Source organism: Sapajus apella, unplaced genomic scaffold (assembly GCF_009761245.1).
Source record: "Sapajus apella isolate SASKATOON/1434 unplaced genomic scaffold, GSC_monkey_1.0 scaffold16, whole genome shotgun sequence".
In the NCBI taxonomy this organism is placed as follows: Eukaryota; Metazoa; Chordata; class Mammalia; order Primates; family Cebidae; genus Sapajus; species Sapajus apella.
The window spans coordinates 1,179,030-1,198,054 of record NW_022436956.1 but is presented as its reverse complement, the minus strand read 5'-3'; the positions used below and the strand labels follow the sequence as shown (position 1 = coordinate 1,198,054).

General features: G+C 42.7%; 1 protein-coding gene across 1 annotated transcript in view; it reads left to right on the top strand.

Moving 5' to 3' along the window:
- Positions 1 to 19,025, top strand: part of JAM3 (junctional adhesion molecule 3) — a 94,988-nt gene that overhangs the window by 66,152 nt on the left and 9,811 nt on the right. Inside the window, exons 4-5 of the mRNA XM_032284932.1 lie at positions 17,017 to 17,082; positions 17,876 to 17,989. Coding sequence (XP_032140823.1) covers positions 17,017 to 17,082; positions 17,876 to 17,989 — 180 coding nt within the window. The remainder of the gene's footprint in view (positions 1 to 17,016; positions 17,083 to 17,875; positions 17,990 to 19,025) is intronic.

The following is a 19,025-nucleotide window of genomic DNA, read 5'->3' as shown; positions in this document are numbered from 1 at the left end:
TGGTCCCTGTCCTCTATGTAGTGGTCTTTGGTAGGTGACATTACCGTATGTTTTCGAGTTTGGTTCCTGAATTTGGCTCATCCATTCAGATTCTGAAGTAGGGTGATCATTCCTGCACTGTCTTCAAGATGACAGCTAAGGCTAGTTGCATGTACCTCCGCAGGGTACTGTGAGCCCTAAAGATAGGGGTTAATGCAGAATGTCTGCAGTTGGAATGCAGGTGTAACTTTGAATTATTTCTCTGTAGCATATGGGAGCACACACTCCTCTCATGGAATTCTGATACCAGAATCTGTAGTCACATGCAAATAGAGTTTATGGGACTGGGTTCACACAGAAAGTAGCTTCGTGCCAAGGTCGTATGCTCAGGGCAAGCATTAGGGATAATGTATTTCCAAATGAGTTACTTTACTGAACAAGAATATGCCTTGACACATGTTCTGTGTTTAGTCATACACATTTGTCATGCCTCAGTACCTCAAAGATGGGTCTCATGGCAACAGGCAGGAGGATTTTATGTGTTCATCTGTGCTTTAGAGCCAAGAGTATTTTATAATTGGTCTGATTGGTCTGCAGTTAGAAAAAGTGACAGTGCCAGGCTCATGCAAAAATGGTGACACTCTCTCCACCAAGCATTTTTATATTTCTATTTACTTATTTCAGCGTAGAACTGAGCTCATGGCGAGTCAAGGCAAGTGCCATACAGTTCTATCTTTATTGCACAGGTTCTCCCCGAGTTATTGAAAACACTGGGAAGTCATTGAACCACTACAATAGAAGAGGTGCTGTTATTCAGGCTATTCTCACTTCCTTCTCTCTGTCCCCTCTTTGTCCTCTGGCTTCCTCTTGCCTATCCCCCACCAAACTCAACCTTGTCTTCTCTGCCTTCTTCACCCTCCCTTTCCTCCTCTCTCCCTGCCTCCACTGCTTTTTTGATATTTTATCCATATTTTTACTTGATGGTTCGATGGTGAAAATGCATATAAGACCCAGCCATTCCTTTTCTCCTTCGTCTTTCCCATAGCTTCCATTAACATGGCAATAATTTCCCCCTGTGATAATCCTGGACTTTCCACTTATACTTTAAAAACCTTTCAATTAGAGATGGATGTGGGGATGGTTAACAGTCTTTCCAGGGTAGACGTTTCTTCAAACACTTCTAAGGTGGCTGCTAGGTGGAGTTTTACTCTGGTGTTATCTGACTGGATTAATCAGATTTGTGCTCAAGAATTTTTTTTTCTTGAGACAGAGTCTCGCTCTTGTCGCCCAGGCTGGCGTGCAGTGGCACGATCTCGGCTTACTGCAACCTTTGCCTCCTATGTTCAAGCAGGCACATCTGGCTAATTTTTATATTTTTTTTTTTAGTAGAGTCAGGGTTTTGCCGTGTTGGCCAGGCTGGTCTCAAACTCCTGACCTCAAGTGATCTGCCTGCCTTGGTCTCCCAAAGTGCTGGGATCACAGGCATGAGCCAACATGCCCAACAAGAAATCTTTGATGGCTTGGGTTTGGAAATAATGGAATCAAATAGAAAGAAAAGATGGTATACTCAAAAGAATAGCATCTCCTTTGATGTCTTTCTGCTAGCTTAACACTGGGGTATTACATGGTACTGCTTTGACTCTACTTTTAGGTTTGCCACTGGACTTAACATTTTTCTTCTAAGGATTGCCGTCACTGGAGTATTAGTATTTAGGGTTCTCCAGAGAAACAGAACTATTAGGAAGTAGAGAGATTGAGATTTATTAGAAGGAATTGGCTCACGCGATAAGAAAGCTAGTGAGTTCAAAATCTGCAGTGTGGGCTAGCAGCCTGGAGACCCATGAAGTCTGCAGGGCAGTCTGCTAGAGAAGTTTCCTCTTGCAGGGGAGGCCAGTCTTTGTGGTCTACTTAACCCATCAGGTGAGGCCCACCCTCATTACGGAGGGCAGTCTGCTTTACCCAGAGTTCAAGGATTTAAATGTTTATCTCATCTGAATAACACTCCAAGTTGACACATAAAATAAACCATCACAGCCAGGTTTATTTTGAATTCCGTGATATTTGATTGGATCTTTTTATACATTTATTTTCAAAGGTCTGTTTTGTATATAACTATTTAGTTTAGCCAGGTTACAAAATATAACCGGGACTTCAGCTGGCTGTGCTCTTGGCAGAACCCATATTTGATCGATTTACTATATATTCTTTACTGTGTGTATGGGTGAGTGGGTTAAATGCTGGTATGTGCTCTTTGTCCACCGGCCCACCCCCTACTTTCTTTTAAATTCCTTAAAAAATTGGTTAAGGAATTAAGACATTGTTGCAAAGATGCTATTTTATGGGATATATTCTTCTCTAGGGTGGATTCTGCTAAGCAGGTGTACAGCAGAGTTCTGTTGTGAAGGGTAAACATGTAGCATTTCTCCACTAGAAAGCCGGCATTACCATTGTATGTTCAGGCCTGAGCTCCAGCGGCCAGTGCAGCCTTGCAGTAATGCATGCTGACGTGAGTCCTGGTTAGGGAAAAATGTCTTTTGAGCAAGAGACAAACTGGACAGAATGCCAGAAAGCTAAATATAACTCCTGAGACAGCCAGACATGCATAAACTAGTTCTTAGTGAGCAACACATCAGGTTCAGAGTGGAAACATTTTCTAAAAGAACTTCTTTTCTTTTTTGGCTTACTGCAATGGTATAAACCCAGATTAATTAAATTTTTCGTGGAAAGCTAAGACAACCATTGATTTTTCTCTCCTAGCCTCTGCAGTTAAATGTTAGTAGCCATTGTTAACTTTGGAAGCCTCCTGTCTCCCAGTGCCCCAGCATTCTGTTCATGAGTCAGCAGGCCTGCTCTGCTGTTCAGATGAGTTTTGCTCCTACAAAGGAAGAGGACAGGGAGTTTGCACTTTCAGACCAATCTGAGTAGGTTGAATGGTTACCTTTGGAGTTTAGTTTTTATGGACCCTCAGTCTGCTTTAGGATATTCACACCAGTATGTGAAAACTCTTAGAAATATCCATCAAAATGAGCCTGCCTCTATTGAATGAGGAAATTTGTAGGCTGAGACTAACATTACATCAGCATCTGTTATGGCTTAAATATATTTTTGAATAATATTTTATGTTATTAGTTCTTTTTGCCTGAAGGCCTAGAAGCATTTTATAGCCAGTAGTTCTTCAGAATAATAAAGGAAAGCAGGCATCATCCTCATGCTCAACAATAGGGCTGTGTTTCTGCACACCAACCCTAGATATTGGGTCTGGCCCCCACAGAATAAGTGCCTTAGTAGGGCTTCCCAAATGGGGCTGTGCATAGCATCACTCTGGAGGCTGGGGGAAGTGCAGATCCAGACCTTTCCCAGCCTGTTGAGTTAGAACTGGGGGCTGTGCTCCAGGGCATGAGGAGATAGGTTGGGAAATGGTATTTTAAACAAGTGACATGATTGTCATATAACTTGTCTGGCATCAGATCCCCAGACTGTGGCAGAATTTCCACAGGTTTCTCAAAACTGAAATAAGAAACTGCAGTTGTTGTCCACAGCTGCTAAAATTGTTCCAAACTAGGAAAGGGAGGGGAAACAGAACACAGTAGTTCAGGAGAAGAATCTGAGGAGCCCTGTGAGCTAGGAAGGCCATTGTGAAAAGAGATGAGTCAATATTTCCTCTCTTACCTTATGATTCCCATGCCAGCCCACTCCTCTGTCTTCACTTAGTTCCATATCTTCCCTGGAAGGAAGAGATGGCTGTGTTGAAGATGACAGTGCCAGCTGCACATCATGTCAGAGGCTTTTTTTTTAGGCCATTTTCCTTGAACTTCATCCAAGGTAGGGTTTTATTCAAACGATGGGATCTCCATTTAGGCTTTAGGGGCTGTTTGCTCATGTCTTCCTTTTAGTGACGCCTTCCTCTTCACACTTTATTTGTTGCTGTCTCTTTTAGTTCTGGACAGATTTTAATATTGTATTTCTTCTTATAAGAAAGATTATAAAATAAAGCAGGAATTAGAGACTAAGAGGCAAAACTTCTAGCTCCTGGTTTTTACTTTGTGCTTGTAGCCAGTGACCTCTCTAGCATGCGATCCCCTATCTGGGACATGAGTGTAGTCATCCTTACACTGATTGCTACTGGGAAGCTGAATTGGTGTTGAGAAGGTGCTGTGAGACCAGAATAGCGTGTGAGCCCTGACAATACTCAGGAGAATGTACAGTTTGTTCAAGTCCCAGCAGCGCTCTCCTGCTTTGCTAATTATTAAAATGTTGGTAGGAGAAAGCACACGTCTGCCTTGTTCTTTTCTCTACATTAGACATCAGTCCTACAAGCTGGTTGACAGGCCTATTCAGAAAAAGTACCCCAGTGGGTTCATTTTCCTCTTTAGCAGAATAGTGAACTGATCTACAGGAAGTGGTGTACCTTCACACTTGCTCTGTGTCAAAATCATGCTCTTTGTGAAACTAAAGGTCTCACTTCTCTCTGTCTGTCCTTCTCTCTCTTCACACTGCTGATTGGCTGGCTCCTCGTGTGTGAAAGTTTGTACTTTGTACAGCTGATAGGTTTTCCTATGACATCCTTTCCCCATCCCACTCTTGTCTTCCCAGGAAAAGCATATATTTTCCTTATGGACAACTAACCAGAAAGGTGGAATGCTAGTAATACTTGAGCCTAGTTACTTAACCACATGATACTGAAACTTAAAAATTGATCCCAAGGTCCTCTGGCTCTCTACCCTACATTTGCTTTGCTGAGGCTCTCTAAACAAATGAGGAAAAGACTGTTGTTCAGAGGTGGTGACTCATATGCAGATGGATGGCCACAGCGCGTTCCATCCCTGCCATCTCTCTTTGTTGTCCTCTGTCTAGCCCCGGTGGCAGTGCCCTGCAGATTTGTTTATGTGCATGACTTTGTCATCTGTTGCTGATTGCTGAGAGGAAAACCTCCTGACTGGTAAGTGCCAGTGCTGTTTATCTTAGGGCAACCCACGTTTCTGCATGCTTCAAGGCAGGCTTCAGAACTGGGTTCCTTTTTACACAGAAGTGCACATTGCCTGAGCCTCTTTATTAGTGTGGTTCAAATATGAGCACACAGATATGGGAGGGATTTTGCTGTGTAGGTCTGAGGACTATGAGATGGAGATGATTCAGGAAATCTGTGACAGAGCTAGGATAGCAAAGTAGGTTTCTTGGTCAGGTCTTCCTATGTAGAAAGCTGTGCTAGATACCACTGTGTATGGCAAGGGGCATGAATCTGGAAGTAAAACTGTCCTCTATCTAAACTCTCTGAATCCTAATTTTGTCTCCTCTCCAAATCCCACTGATTATTAGCTGTTCAATACCTAGTTCTGTCCTTAAGGATATCAGTAATTCTCCCTGTCATTGTGACATACATAAAGTGGCACTGATGCAGTATAGGATAGCTTTGCCTTTGGACCATCTCAGTGTCACTTAGCATTTGAGAAGTAAGTGGCTAGATTATAGAGAAGGGATTTTCAAACTTTATTATCTCTTGCCACGTTTCTGCTCAAGCATGCACACAATAAAAGCAAAACACCAAAATGTGTAGTTAGTCTCTTTCATAGAGTCATAGGAAGAAGAAGAACTGTAGGTATCAATAGGTAATGGAAAGAGTGTTGGACATGGAGTTTAAGAACATAGCTTGAAGTGCTGGCTCCCTCACTTAGCTGTGGACTACAGGCAAGCCAGTTGGCCACATCATCATTTGTAAAGCGGAAATGAAACCCCTTGCCCTGACTGTCTTGAAGAGTGACCTTAAGGAATTAGCCTGAATCATTTTCACTTCCTTCCTGCCTCCGGAACTATGATGTCTGATAGCTCTGGTTTCAAGAATGAGAACGAATGCCATTGTAGTGAGCCATTTTTAAACTTGATGTCTTTCGGCAGGGCGTGGTGGCCCACACCTGTAATCCCAGCACTTTGGGAGGCTGAGGCAGGTGGATCACCTGAGGTCAGGTGTTTGTGACCAGCCTGGCCAACATGGTGAAACCCCGTTTCTACTAAAAGTACAAAAAATTAGCCGGCACATGGTGGCACACGCCTGTAGTCCCAGCTACTCAGAAGGCTGAGGCAGGATGATCACTTGAGCCCGGGAGGCAGAGGTTGCAGTGGGCTGAGATTACATCACTGCACTCTAGCCTGGGTGACAGAGTGAGACTCTATCTCAAACAAAATAAAACAAAACTTGATGCCTTTGGAAATTCAGAATTAGTTTGATATACTTCCAACAAGTAGGCCCAACAGAGAATGGAGTGACAACTGCTGTGCCTAGAATCACATTAATAAAGGCATAGAAGAGAGGAAACAGAAGAGAGTAAGTGAGGCTGGTCTCTCCATCATCACCTGTGCACTCTCAGGGCTCCTTTCTCACTCCTGTCTGCCCTGGATGTTTGAACAGACATCCCTTTCTTGTTGGGAACCAAGCACCTCTAAGAAGAAAGCACATATTGACTCCCACCATGAGTAAAACAGTGGCTTTTTGTTTGTAAAAGTAAAATTAGAGCCTTTGGGGTATTGTTTACAGTTTTTTTAGAAGAAAGGGAAAAAGAAAAAGAAAAGGTTTTCCTCTTGGGCTTTAGCCTTGGCCTGAAACTGAGCTGATATAATGATATTATCAGCTTGAGAATGCAACAGCCTGAGGTCCAGTCTTCTCCTTAATATAGCCGGGGATGCCATTCCCTGTGGTTTTAGAAATCCTTTGTTATTTCTGCTCGCCTGCAGAGACAGCCTTCCTGGGAGTGGACCCCAGAGTCTCTATCCTCAGAACTCATCTGTCCCTGAGCTGGGATTAAATGTCATTGAACACAATACTTAACAGCCTTTGTCTGCTGTGAATTCAAGCATATTTTGGTACTCAAAAATTTCGAATTTCTGTATTGGTATAAAGTCAGATGATATTTTGACAGTGTGTCCCCACTCAAATCTCATCTCAAATTGTAGTCTCCACGTGTCGAGGAAGGGGCCGTGGTGGAGGTGATTGGATCATGGGGTTGGCTTTCCCCAGTGCTGTCTCATGATTGTGAGTTTTCATGAAGTATGATGGTTTAAAAGTGTGTGGCAGTTCCCCCCTTGCTCACTCACTCTCGCATGGGCTCTCTTGCGTGCCCCCTCTGCTCTGCTGCTTTGTGAAGAAGGTGCCTACTTCCCTTATGCCTTCCACCAGGATTGTAAGTTTCCTGAGGCCTCCTCAGCCATGTGGAACTGTGAGTCAATTAAACCTTTTTCTTTATAAATTAGCTAGTTTCCAGTAGTTCTTTATACTGTGAAAATGGACTAATACATCGAAAAATACTATTTTTACATTTTCATATCTTCTCTTGCTTTGTATTCATTTCCATTCTCCTGTGTATTACTTTACTAGGAGTTACATAACAAAATACTATTAAGAGGTGGCTTAAACAGTAGAAATGTATTTTCTCATAGTACTGCAGCCTGGGAAGTCCAAAATCAGGGTGCTGGCAGTGTTGGTTTCTCCCAAGGCCTCTCCTTGGCCAGTAGGTGACTGCCTTCTTGCTGTGGCCTCACATCATCTTTCCCCTGTGCAGGCACATTCCTGGTATCTCTTCAAGTTCTTTAAGGACACTAGTCATATTGGAATAGGGCCACACTCTTATGACCTTCTTTAACCTTAATTACTGTCTCAAATTTAAAGTCTTTAAATTTGAAACTTGCTGTTTTCTGCGCCTCTAGAAAGTCATTGGTCCCTAGATCGCAAGTAGAATAATGACAGTAAATGATTCCCCCCCCTTTTTTTTTGAGACAGAGTTTTGCTCTGTTGCCTAGGCTGGAGTGTAGTGGTGAGATCTTGGCTCACTGTAACCTCTGCCTCCCAGGCTCAAGCCAATTTTTCTGCCTCAGCCTCCCAAGTAGCTAGGATTACAGGCATGTGCCACCACACACAGCTGATTTTTTATTTTTAGTAGAGATTGGGTTTCACCATGTTGGCCAGGCTGGTCTCAAACTCCTGACCTCAGGTGATCCACCCAACTTGGCCTCCCAAAGTTCCAGGATTATAGGCTCACATGAGCCACTGTGCCTGGCCTAATGGTCCGTCTTCTAAAATGTTTAACTTATTTATCTTTAGTTACTGGTGAAAGAAGGGTCAGTTTTAAAATAATAGTTTACATTTGAGAAAATTGAAGTGTACAAAATCACATTTAAAGTAAGAATATTAAAAACAGGGCCCCAGATAGTTCATAGCTTTGGCATGTAAAAGAGTTTTGAAGATGGAATTTTAAGCACATCGAGTAGTTACCTCTGTCCTGCATTAAGCCACCTAGTTCTGGATTGAAAACACATTTGCTAGTTCTACCTGAAGCAATTAAGTCCTGGGAAAACACATAAGCCAAGAATGCCAGTTTACCATTTTACAGTGACAATGAGAGCTCCATTGTCAAAGAAACATTGAAAGATCAAAGACACTTAGTCTGTGTTTGGATTGGTGTAGATTTTTCTCATGCCATTTTCCATACTGTATTCAAACTATCTGCGTTTTTTTCCCCCTACTTAAAATGAGTAACTTTTCCAGAGACTTCTTGGGTTCTTAGGTATTATGGTTGGGAATCAGGGGTACAAAGATGAGTAAGAATGACTAAAAAAAAATAGTTACAAGGCTAACAAATAGTAATCTCAGCAAATGGTGGACTAGGAAATTCCAGGCTCCTGTTCCCCAGCAGAAATATTAAAAACAAATCACCCAGTAGCTATCTCAACCAATGTAGTAGAAGCTCTGAAATCCATCAAACAAAGATTATAGCAACTGAGCAAACATCTAACCAAGAAGAGCCATCTCTAAACCAGTAGGAAAGGTTTGTGGTGTTTTTACACACCCTTGCCCTACCCTCTCCATGGTATAGTAGCTGCTTTGGTCTTGAATAGGCAATAGCTATTTCCCAGCTTTCCCCTCAAACCAGAGGGAACACAGCAGACCTCATTTGCAAATTAATGTATATGTCTGTTCCAGCCTTTCTGGAGGATACCTAAAGGACTAACAAAGGTGCTTGTCTCTGTCTTGTGTAACCAAGAAAGCAGGCAGTAAAACCAGTGGGCATTGCTAATAAAAGCTACAAAGTGACTATAAACCTACAGAGGCCTGAAGAGATTCTGGCTGGACTTGTGCAATAGACCCTGTAAGGCCCAGAGGAGAAGCTGGGTAAGATTCCCAGGAAATTACGACTCTCAAAAGCAGCCATATATATGAAGGAATATAGAAAGCCATGCTCACGTTAGGCAAGACACATTCTGAGAAAAGCCCTGAAAACATATTAAGATTCATTCCAGGCTGGTCTCTAGATTGACAGTAAGCCTAGCTACAAGACGAAGGAGTGCCCCTGCACAGAGCCAGTCTGCAAAGATTCAGAGAGGCGGCCATAATATGCTTTTGGGGGGCGGGGTGAGGGCTGGGGGTTAGTGTTTTTTTATTTCAGCTTTTGGCATTTAATACAATCTTGATTATACTTTTATAAAAGCTGAACACAAGGTTAAGGAACCTCAGTAACCACACGTGGAAAGGAATAGTCTTTGCAAAAGAAAGTTTGGAAGTCTCAAATGGACTACTACAGTCTTAAACAATATATGTATATTTAAAAAAAACAGCAAATCTTGGGGGAGGGGGACAATGTGATTTCCAGAGTTACCATATTATAATCATCAAATGCCAGATTTTCAACAACAACAAAATCACAAAGCATATAAAGAAACAGGAAAACATGGCTCATTTAAAGGAACTGGATTGACAGAAACTGCCCTTGAAGCAGCCCAGATAATTGCCCTTAGTAGCCAAAGACTTTATTTGTTTAAAATATGCATGAAGACCTAAGGGGAGAACATGGACGAAGAACTGAAAGCAATCAGGCAAACTGTCCTGGAACAAAAGAATACTATCAATAAAGACATAGAAATTACAGAACTGAACCAAACAAATTTTGGAGCTGAAAATACAATAACTGAAATGAAAAATTTACTAGGGGTGTTCAACAGCAGATTTATGGAGATAGAAGAAAGAATCAGTGAAGTAGAGGTTAGGGATATTGATTATCAAGTTTGAGGAGCAAAAAGAAAAACAATGAAGAAAAGTAAACAGAGTCTAAGAGACCCATGGAACACTACCAAGTGGACCATCATATGCAATGTGGGAGTTTTAGAAGGAGAAGAGAGAGATAGGGGGCACCAAGATTATTTTAAGAAATAATAAATAAGAATAAACTCCCCAAATGTGATCAAGGGCATAGATCCACAAATCTGAGAATCTCACTGGACTCTAAGTAGAGTCAACCAGAGACTCACACTGAGATACATGATCAGGCTTGACAAAGAGAAATTCTTAAAAGCACCCAGAAAGAGGTGACTCAGCAGATTCAGTTAATCCTCAAGAAGAGTGTAACTGAATTCTTACCAGAAACATGGTGGCCAGAAGGAAATAGGCTGACATATTTGAAATGCTGCAAGAAAACAATTGTAAACTAAGAATTCTATATTCAGCAAAACCATTCTTCAGCTATGAAGCAGAACTTAAGGTATTGCCAGATAAACAAAAGCTGAAGGAGTTCACTGCCACTAAACTGCTACAGGAAATATGAAAGGGAGACCCACAGGTTGAAATGAAAGAATACTTAGACAATACTTAGACAATAACATAACACCTTAGAAGGTGTATGAAGACATTAAGGTATCTGATAAAGGTAATTACATGAGTTAATATTATAATTTTGGTTTATAATTGTGATTTTTATAGAAATGATAAGACAAAGCCAGGTCAGTTAGGCCCTGATTAAATCCCAGCAGGTTAGACTCTGGTAAGATGATTTCTATTTTGGGCAGGCCTTGTTAAGGACAGAATGCTCTAGAGGTATTTCAAAATGGTTAACATTTCCCCTCCCTCTGCCAGAAGCACGAGGGGGTGTTTTCCCCGTCTTCACTGAGAACCAAATGGAATGTCTAGGGGGTCTCCTAAGACTGGGACCCTTGCAGTTTTTAACTCTCAGACTTGTTGGCACTGAGCCTCCAACAATTCGTCAATTATGGTTTAGATTTTCCTGCTCTGATGCTGGTGGTTCTTGCAGAGGCTTTTGCTCCTGAGTTTCTGCTCTGGGAGGTTGGGATTCTCTATCTGCCTGCCTATCTCTCCAATCTTGAGACAGTGTTTTGACAGCTATGACCTCATTTCTCTGACAGATCTAAGAAGAATTGTTGATTTTCAGGTTGTTCAGCTTTTTACTTGTTGTCAGGATGGGTGAGGGCATCCAAGCTCTTTATGTGCTAGATTGAGAACCAGAGGTTCTGTGTGTTGGTTTTGGGTCCTGCAGCCTTGCTGAATTCATTTATTTATTCTAATATTTTTCGTGTGTGGAATCTTGAGGGTTTCCTACATCTAAGATCATGCCAGCTACAAACAGCGATAATTTTCCTACTTGCTTTCCAACTTTTATTCCTTTTTTGTCTTTTTCTTAACAAATTGCTCTTGCTGGAAATTCCAATATCATGTTGAATCGAAGTGGTGGAAGTGGGCATTGTTGTCTTGTTCCTGATCATAGAGGAACAACTTTGAGTTGTTCTCCACTGAATATGCTATCAGCTGTGGGTTTTTCACATATGACCTTTATCATGTATAGAAAGTTCTTTCTATTTCTAGTTTATGAGTGTTTTAATCTTGAAATGGCATTGCATTAGGTCAAATGCTTTTTCTGCATTAGGATGATCAGGTGGTTTTTTTTCCCCCCATTACTTTATTAATATGTTATAATACTGTAATTGATTTTGTATGTTTCAGGCATAAATCCACTTGTTAGGTACTTAACTCCAGTCACCTCTAGTCATCTTCTCACCCAAGGGGAGTGGAGACTGAGACACAGTGGTGAAGGTCATAACCCAAGGGCATAGTCTTACTGAAAGACTGAGACCTAATCATAGGTCTGTAGAATGCTTCCCCCTACACACACACCTTACCACCGCAACACTAAAGGCTTATTTACTACAGTTTATTTTACTGAGTAATCATGTCTGGCTTTCAACAAAAAGTACAAGGCATAGTAAAAAGCAAAAAACACAGTTAGAGAAGATGGAGCAAGCATCAGAGCTCTGATATGGAATTGATGTTGGAATTATCAGACTGGGCATTTAAAACAACTGTGATTAATATGCTAAGTGTTCTAATGGAAAAAGTAGACACCATGCAAGGACAGATGGACAATGCAAGCAGAGAGATGGAAATTTTGAGAAAGAATCAAAAAGAAACGCTAGAGATAAAAAAAACTGTAGCAGAAGTGAAAAATGTTTTTGATGGACTCAACCTCTGAGCTTGAGGATATGCCAACAGAAACATCCAGAATTGAAAGCACCGAGGGAAAGGTGACTTACATACACAGTGGAACCGAATATACAAAAACTGTGGGACAACGACAGAAGATGTAACATATATGTAAATGATAATACCAGAAACAGAAGATGGGAACAAAAGTATTTGAAGCAATTATGACTGAGAACTTCCCCAAATTAACGCCAGACACTAAACCACAGACCCATGAAGCCCAGAAAACACCAAACATGATAAATGCAAAAAAAAAAAAAAAAAAAAAAAAATCAAAATCTAGGCATATCATCTTCAGACTGCAGAAAGTCAAAGATAAAAACATTTTGAAAGAGGAGGAAATTATCTTATATATAGAGGAGGAAGAATAAGAATTGCATCATACAATATTTGGATTGTATAGTAATCCTGTGTTTAATTTTTCATGGTGGCTGCACCATTTTACATTCCCATCAGTGGAGTACAAGGGTTTGGATATCTCCACATCCTCACCAACACTTATTACTTCCCCCTTTTAAAAAAATTGTAGCCATCCTAACGGGTGTGAAGTGGTATCTCATTGTAGTTTAGATTTAATTTCCTTAAAGGCTAGTGATGTTTTGCATCTTTTCATGGTATATCTTCTTGGGAGGCATGTCTATTTGAATTCTTGCCCATTTTAAAATTTGTTCATTTGTTTTTTTGTTGTTGGTGGTGGTGAGTTGTAGGAGCTCTTTATATATTCTGGATGTCGATCCCTCATATATATGCCTTGCAAATATTTTCTCCCATTCTGTAGGTTGTCTTTTTTATTTGAGATGGAGTCTTGCTCTATCACCAGGCTGGAGTACAGTGGCACAATCTCGGCTCACTGCAACCTCTGCCTCTTGGGTTCAAGCAATTCTTCCACCTCAGCCTCCCAAGTACCTGGGACCACAGGCGTGTCCCACCACACCCGGCTAATTTTTTTTTTTTGTATTTTTAGTAGAGATGGGGCTTCACCATGTTGCCCAGGACGGTCTTGATCTCTTGACCTCGTGATCCGCCCGCCTTGGCCTCCCAAAGTGCTGCTTGTCTTTTCACTTTCTTGGTAGTGTGCTTTAATGTTTAAATGTTTTTGATGAAGCCAATTTGCCTATTTTTTCTTTTGTTGTCCATGCTTTTGGTGTCATATCAAAACAATCACTGCCAAACATAGTTTCACAAAGATGTTTCTCTATGTGTTCTAAAATTTTATAGTATTAGCTCTTAAATTTAGGTCTTTTATATGTTTTAAGCTAATTTGTGTATTTGATTTAATATAAGGGTCTAACTTCACCATTTTGCATGTGGATATCCAGTTTCCCGGCACCATTGGTTGGAAACGTCCTTTCTCCATTAAATGATTTTGGCCTCCTTGTGGAAAATCATTTGACCATATATGCAAAGATTTATTTCTGGGCTTTCTCTTCTGTTCCTTTGGTCTGCATGCCTGTCTTTAGGCTGGTCCCACACTGTTTTGATCACTCTAGCTTTGTAGTAACTTTTGCAATCAGGCATTGAAATATAATAAAGGTGAATAAATATGGTACATTTTTTAAAACCCTAAATGTTAGCTCCATGGCAGTACAGGTTTTTATCTTCTTCTTTTATTTTTTCTTATTTTTTTGAGATGGAGTCTTGCTCTGTTGCCCAAGCTGGAGTGCAGTGGTCTGATCTCGGCCTGCTGCGACCTCTGCCTCGTGGGTTCAAGCAATTCTCCTGTGTCAGCCTACTGAGTATCTGGGATTACAGGTGTGTGCCACCATGCATGGCTAATAGATTTGTATCTATCTTATTCATATATAAGCCCTTATATCTAGACTGCTATAGAGTACATAATAAGGTCTAAATAAAAACTGCTGAATAGCCAGGTGTGGTGGCTCATACCTGTAATCTCAGCACTTTGGGAGGCCAAGGTGGGTAGATCACCTGAGGTCAGGAGTTTGAGACCAGCCTGGCCAATGTGGTGAAACCCCGTCTCCACTAAAAATACAAAAATTAGCCAGGTGTGGTGGCAGGTGCCTGTAATCCCAGCTACTCGGGAGGCTGAGGCAGGAGAATTGCTGGAACCTGGGAGGCGGAGATTGCATTGAGCCAAGACTGTGCCATTGCACTCCAGCCTGGGCGAAAGAGTGAAACTCTGTCTCAAAAAGACAAAACAAAACAAAAACTGCTGAAAGCTTAGAGTCTGATGGACAGGCCAAGATAGACCTGAAATTAAATAGGATAACAACATTTGACAAATTAGCAGTTTTCCTTTATCCTCCTTCCAGAAAACCCTTTGCTCAGTCTTAAATAATACAACTTCAGTATGAGTATTCCTGTAGCACTGGATTCAGCGTGTGCACAGGTAAACTTCAGCAGCCACCACTGCAAGCTGGCTCCCAGAACCCGCCTCCTAAGTAGTTCTGTCAGAATCTTATCCCCAGGCTTCGGGTAGGATTCTGGCTGAGTTACTTACAATATCTTCAAGTGTGAGATTTGTGCCTTCCAGTTCTTACACTACCATTCTTTGGCACAGTTACTACTACATTTTAAAGTGGCACCCTGGTCTATTAGGGATGGGCAAGAAAGGAGTTCTAGTGTATTAGTAAATTTAAGGATTGTTTGGAAATAGAAGGAGAATACCGAGGAAGTACTCTCAGCTTGGCACCTTATCTAATATAGTACCCAGCTGTTGCAGATAGGCATTTAAGCTAGAACTTGGCATGATTTGTAGTGGTCCTCTGTTGTGGAGTCGTCTTGGGACATACTGTCTTCTAGGATCGGCCTAAAAAGCCGCCTGTACTTAAGTCTCATGTGTAGTTCTTGAAAAATAAAACAAACAGCTGCCTGCGAAACTTATCTAGGATAGTTGAACAAGAGAGTGGTCAGGCCAAGGCATGATTAAGAAGTTTAAAGCATTCGTTTCTTTGCCATAGTGCAGAGGGATAAATGAAGTGACTCTTTCCATTATTTAGCTTCTTTGAGGTTGTAAGAAACAAATTGGTTTAGGTTACCTTCCAAGTTTATTATCTCGCAGCTGGCCTTCAGGAAAATTAAATGTTATTTATCTTTTATGTTCTCTAGTTCACCTGTTGTTACCAAGTCTAGTATTTCCACCATTTTAAGAAATCAGCTTATATCTCCCTATAATGTGCTTCTGTTTCTCTTGACTATAAGCTCTCCCATTTTCTTATTTCCCATGGCTTATACTTCTTACGAGAAAAGATGTGATTGGGTTGTTCAGTCATTATCCAGGTGGGCAGTGCTCTGATGAGACACCTCTCAGGCCCTTGATGGTCTTTGGGCCGGAGCTGATCTCCAGTCATAGTCCCTAGTAGCCAGAGTATTGGTGTCTCACCTCTGTTGTATGGTGACTGATCATACTATGATGATAGTATGACTGATCATACTGAAAGAAATGTTTATGGTCACTTTCCTTAGAAGGAACCTGTGTGGCCTTGGTAGAGACTCAGAGCCTCATATATCATTCTTTACTAATGCATCACTGGGAGCTTTCATTTTGAAGGAGAAGTAGAAAGGCCTGCACATGCATAGGATGTATTTCTGGCTTCCGGAGGAAGGAGCCATGGTTATCCAAACAATAAAATTATCCTCACTCGTCCTTTGTTCTATAACCTTTTGTAGAAGTGTTTTAGGAACAGTAGCAATTCAGGTATATTACACTTCTGTTTCCCATCCCTTTTTATTGGCTTCTTCTTTAAGGCTTTTGTAGAATTTGTGAAATCTGACTATTTAGAAAGAAAATATCCATGTAGCTGGGCCATTAAAGAAGATAAAGGAAAAGAGCTGGTTGTGTGACCTGCGGGATGTCCTATATGTAAGGAGCTAAAGCCCCTCAGAGCAGAGTTGCTCTGCACAAAGTTGCTCAGGACCCAGAGACCTTCATAAGGCTGTTCTGTATGAAGGCCTTCTTCAGGAAAGGCATATTCGATTAGAGGCACAACAGCTGAGGTGTCATATTCTGTACGTGGTCCATGTGCCTACTGGGTCTTCTCTCCAGGATCAGTTGAAAAATGTTGAGACCATGGTAAACAGGTTTCTGACATTTGCCCAAATCCATAAGGAATCAGATGCTAGTTTTGAAAGGGAATGCCATGGAAGTAGCTGTATTGATTTTATCAATGATGAAAACTTAGCTTCATGAAAATTACCATGTTATTTTTCTCATTTCAACAAAGGCCAGTGAAAACTTCTTTGTGGACTGGAACCACCGGGTGGCTAATACAGGCAGACTCCTAGCTGGTTGATAGCCATACCCAGAGTGTGTCGATGCTGTCCGGAAGGGCAGAGTTCCAGGCCAAGAGTCTGGCCCGCATCATGTGCCACTGAGGGTGCCTGTTCAGGATTGGAAGCCTGGGGAAGGGAGGAGGATGGCGGGAGGGAAGGCAGAAGGCCTGGGCGGGTCTGGGCCAGAAGTGTGGAAGGGTTAATAGGAAATGGTAGACAAAAGCCTTTAAAGCTCCGAGGGCTTTGTTCTGGGACTAAATAGGAAAGTGAATTCTCAGAACTCTTCTCTTCCCCTTGGTTCCTTCCAGTGAAGGTCAGATTTGAGAGAGAAAGCAGTTAACTTGCCTTACCTAAGAGGCTTTGTTGTGGAGTATTTTCCATCCTCTGTGGTTAGCGACCATAGCATACACAGACAGGAAAACCTGACCTCAGTGCAAGGTTTCTCTGCCGTTGGAGATACGTTGCCTCTGATTTTACTTTTCTTTCTCCTTCAGGCTGCCTGATAGGGGCTGTGAATCTGAAATCCAGCAATCGAACCCCAGTGGTACAGGAATTTGAAAGTAAGTACAAGGGAAATGCCAAGGATAATGGGCACCATCTACTGGACATTTGGTGTCTTGCAGCCAACTCAGGACACAACCATCTCTGTAGTGTGCCAAGGAGACCTTTGGGGTGGGAGCTCTGCTGCGCTGCACAGGCCCATGAGACGTGGCATCAGCAGCCCAGCAGTGAGCCCTGGGTGGGTTTTCCATCAGCTGGCATCGCACTCCTGCTGGGCTTTGTGATCACACAACAAAGAAATTTTGTTTTGTTTTGAGACGGAATCTTGCTCTTGTTGCCCAGGCTGAAGTGCAGTGGCGTGATCTCGGCTCACTGCAACCTCCACCTCCCAGGTTCAAGTGATTCTCCTGCCTCAGCCTTCTGAGTAGCTGGAAACAGGCATCTGACACCATGCCTGGCTAATTTTTGTACTTTATAGTAGAGATGGGGTTTTGCCATGTTGGCAAGCCTGGTCTCGAACTCCTAACCTCAGGTGATCTACCCCCCTTGGCCTCCAAAAGTGCGGGGATTACAGGTGTGAGCCACCACGCCCAGCAAAAAATGTCTTATATAGAAGAAGGGTGTTTAAGCGAGGGTGTACTCAATCTAATAAAATCCTTGCTAATTGTCTTCATTGTTTCTCTGGCAAAAACTCATCTTTTCTCAAAGTCTCTTGGAATGTGGAGTTGGCTAGGTTTTTAATCTGCATGAAGAGCCTCTTAAATTAGAGCCAGTTTGCAGCGTCTGGGTGTGCAGGTGAATCTAGAAGCACTCCACATTCACTGAGAGCCCTTTTTCTTCTTTGCTTGTTAGGTGTGGAACTGTCTTGCATCATTACGGATTCGCAGACAAGTGACCCCAGGATCGAATGGAAGAAAATTCAAAATGGCGAAACCACATATGTGTTTTTTGACAACAAAATTCAGGGTATGATCCTGTAGTCTTCTTGCCCATGCTGACCTTTCCTCTGTCCATAGACCTGGGTGTGCACTTTTGGCCAGAAACTGTTAACCTGCATCTGTAGCTAGGACTGTTTTGTTTGTTTTTTTAAGGATTCATTATTATGGAAAATTTCAAACATATGCAACCGTAGTGCAAGTGGTATTTCAAGCCTCCCTGTACAGGTCACCCAGCATAAAGATCATTAGTTAGGATCTTAATCTGCTCACAGCCCCATCTCTGGGGAATCAGAGTAAACATTTTCCTAGGCCATCTTCTCACGATCCTGATGTGAGTGATGTAGGTGAGTGAATGAGAAGGGCCATATGTTTCAGCAAGGGCAGAGCACAGATTTACTGAGCCACGCACTGTGTTTCAGGCTTGGTGCTGGGGGTGCCCATGGGGAGAGAGCACAGGGTACCCAGAAGTGACATTGAGTGGGAGGATGGTGGTCAGGGAAGCCTCCCCAAAGTTGCCTCTCTGGGTGCGATGTGAAGGGTGGCTGGTTAGGAGCCAAGATGATGTGGAGAGAGGTGGTGGGCAGGAGAGAGTGCTGTGTATGAACATGCAGAAGCAGCAGATGGACTGGCTGATGGGAGAGACTGCAAGTTCCCCACTGTAGCTGGTACGTGGACAGGGAGAGAGGCAGGAGAGGGGCTGGAGAGGTCTCCTGGCCAGGTGGACCACACTGAATGCCAGGCGAGCATGGGCGGTATCTGAGGGCCCGCTGTGAGGCTCTCGGGGTAAGTGCCGTGCCGCATCTACGTTTCAGAAGACTGAAGTACCTGCTGTAGAGAAGAGGTTGGAGGCGGCAGAAGTCAGAGCGGAGGCCGCAGTCAGGGGCCCTCCGTGGAGTCCAGCAGGGGGCGGCAGAAGTCAGAGCGGAGGCCCCAGTCAGGGGCCCTCCGCAGGGTCCAGCAGGGGGCGGCAGAAGTCAGAGTGGAGGCCGCAGTCAGGGGCCCTCCGCGGGGTCCAGCGGGGGCGGCAGAAGTCAGAGCGGAGGCCGCAGTCAGGGGCCCTCCGC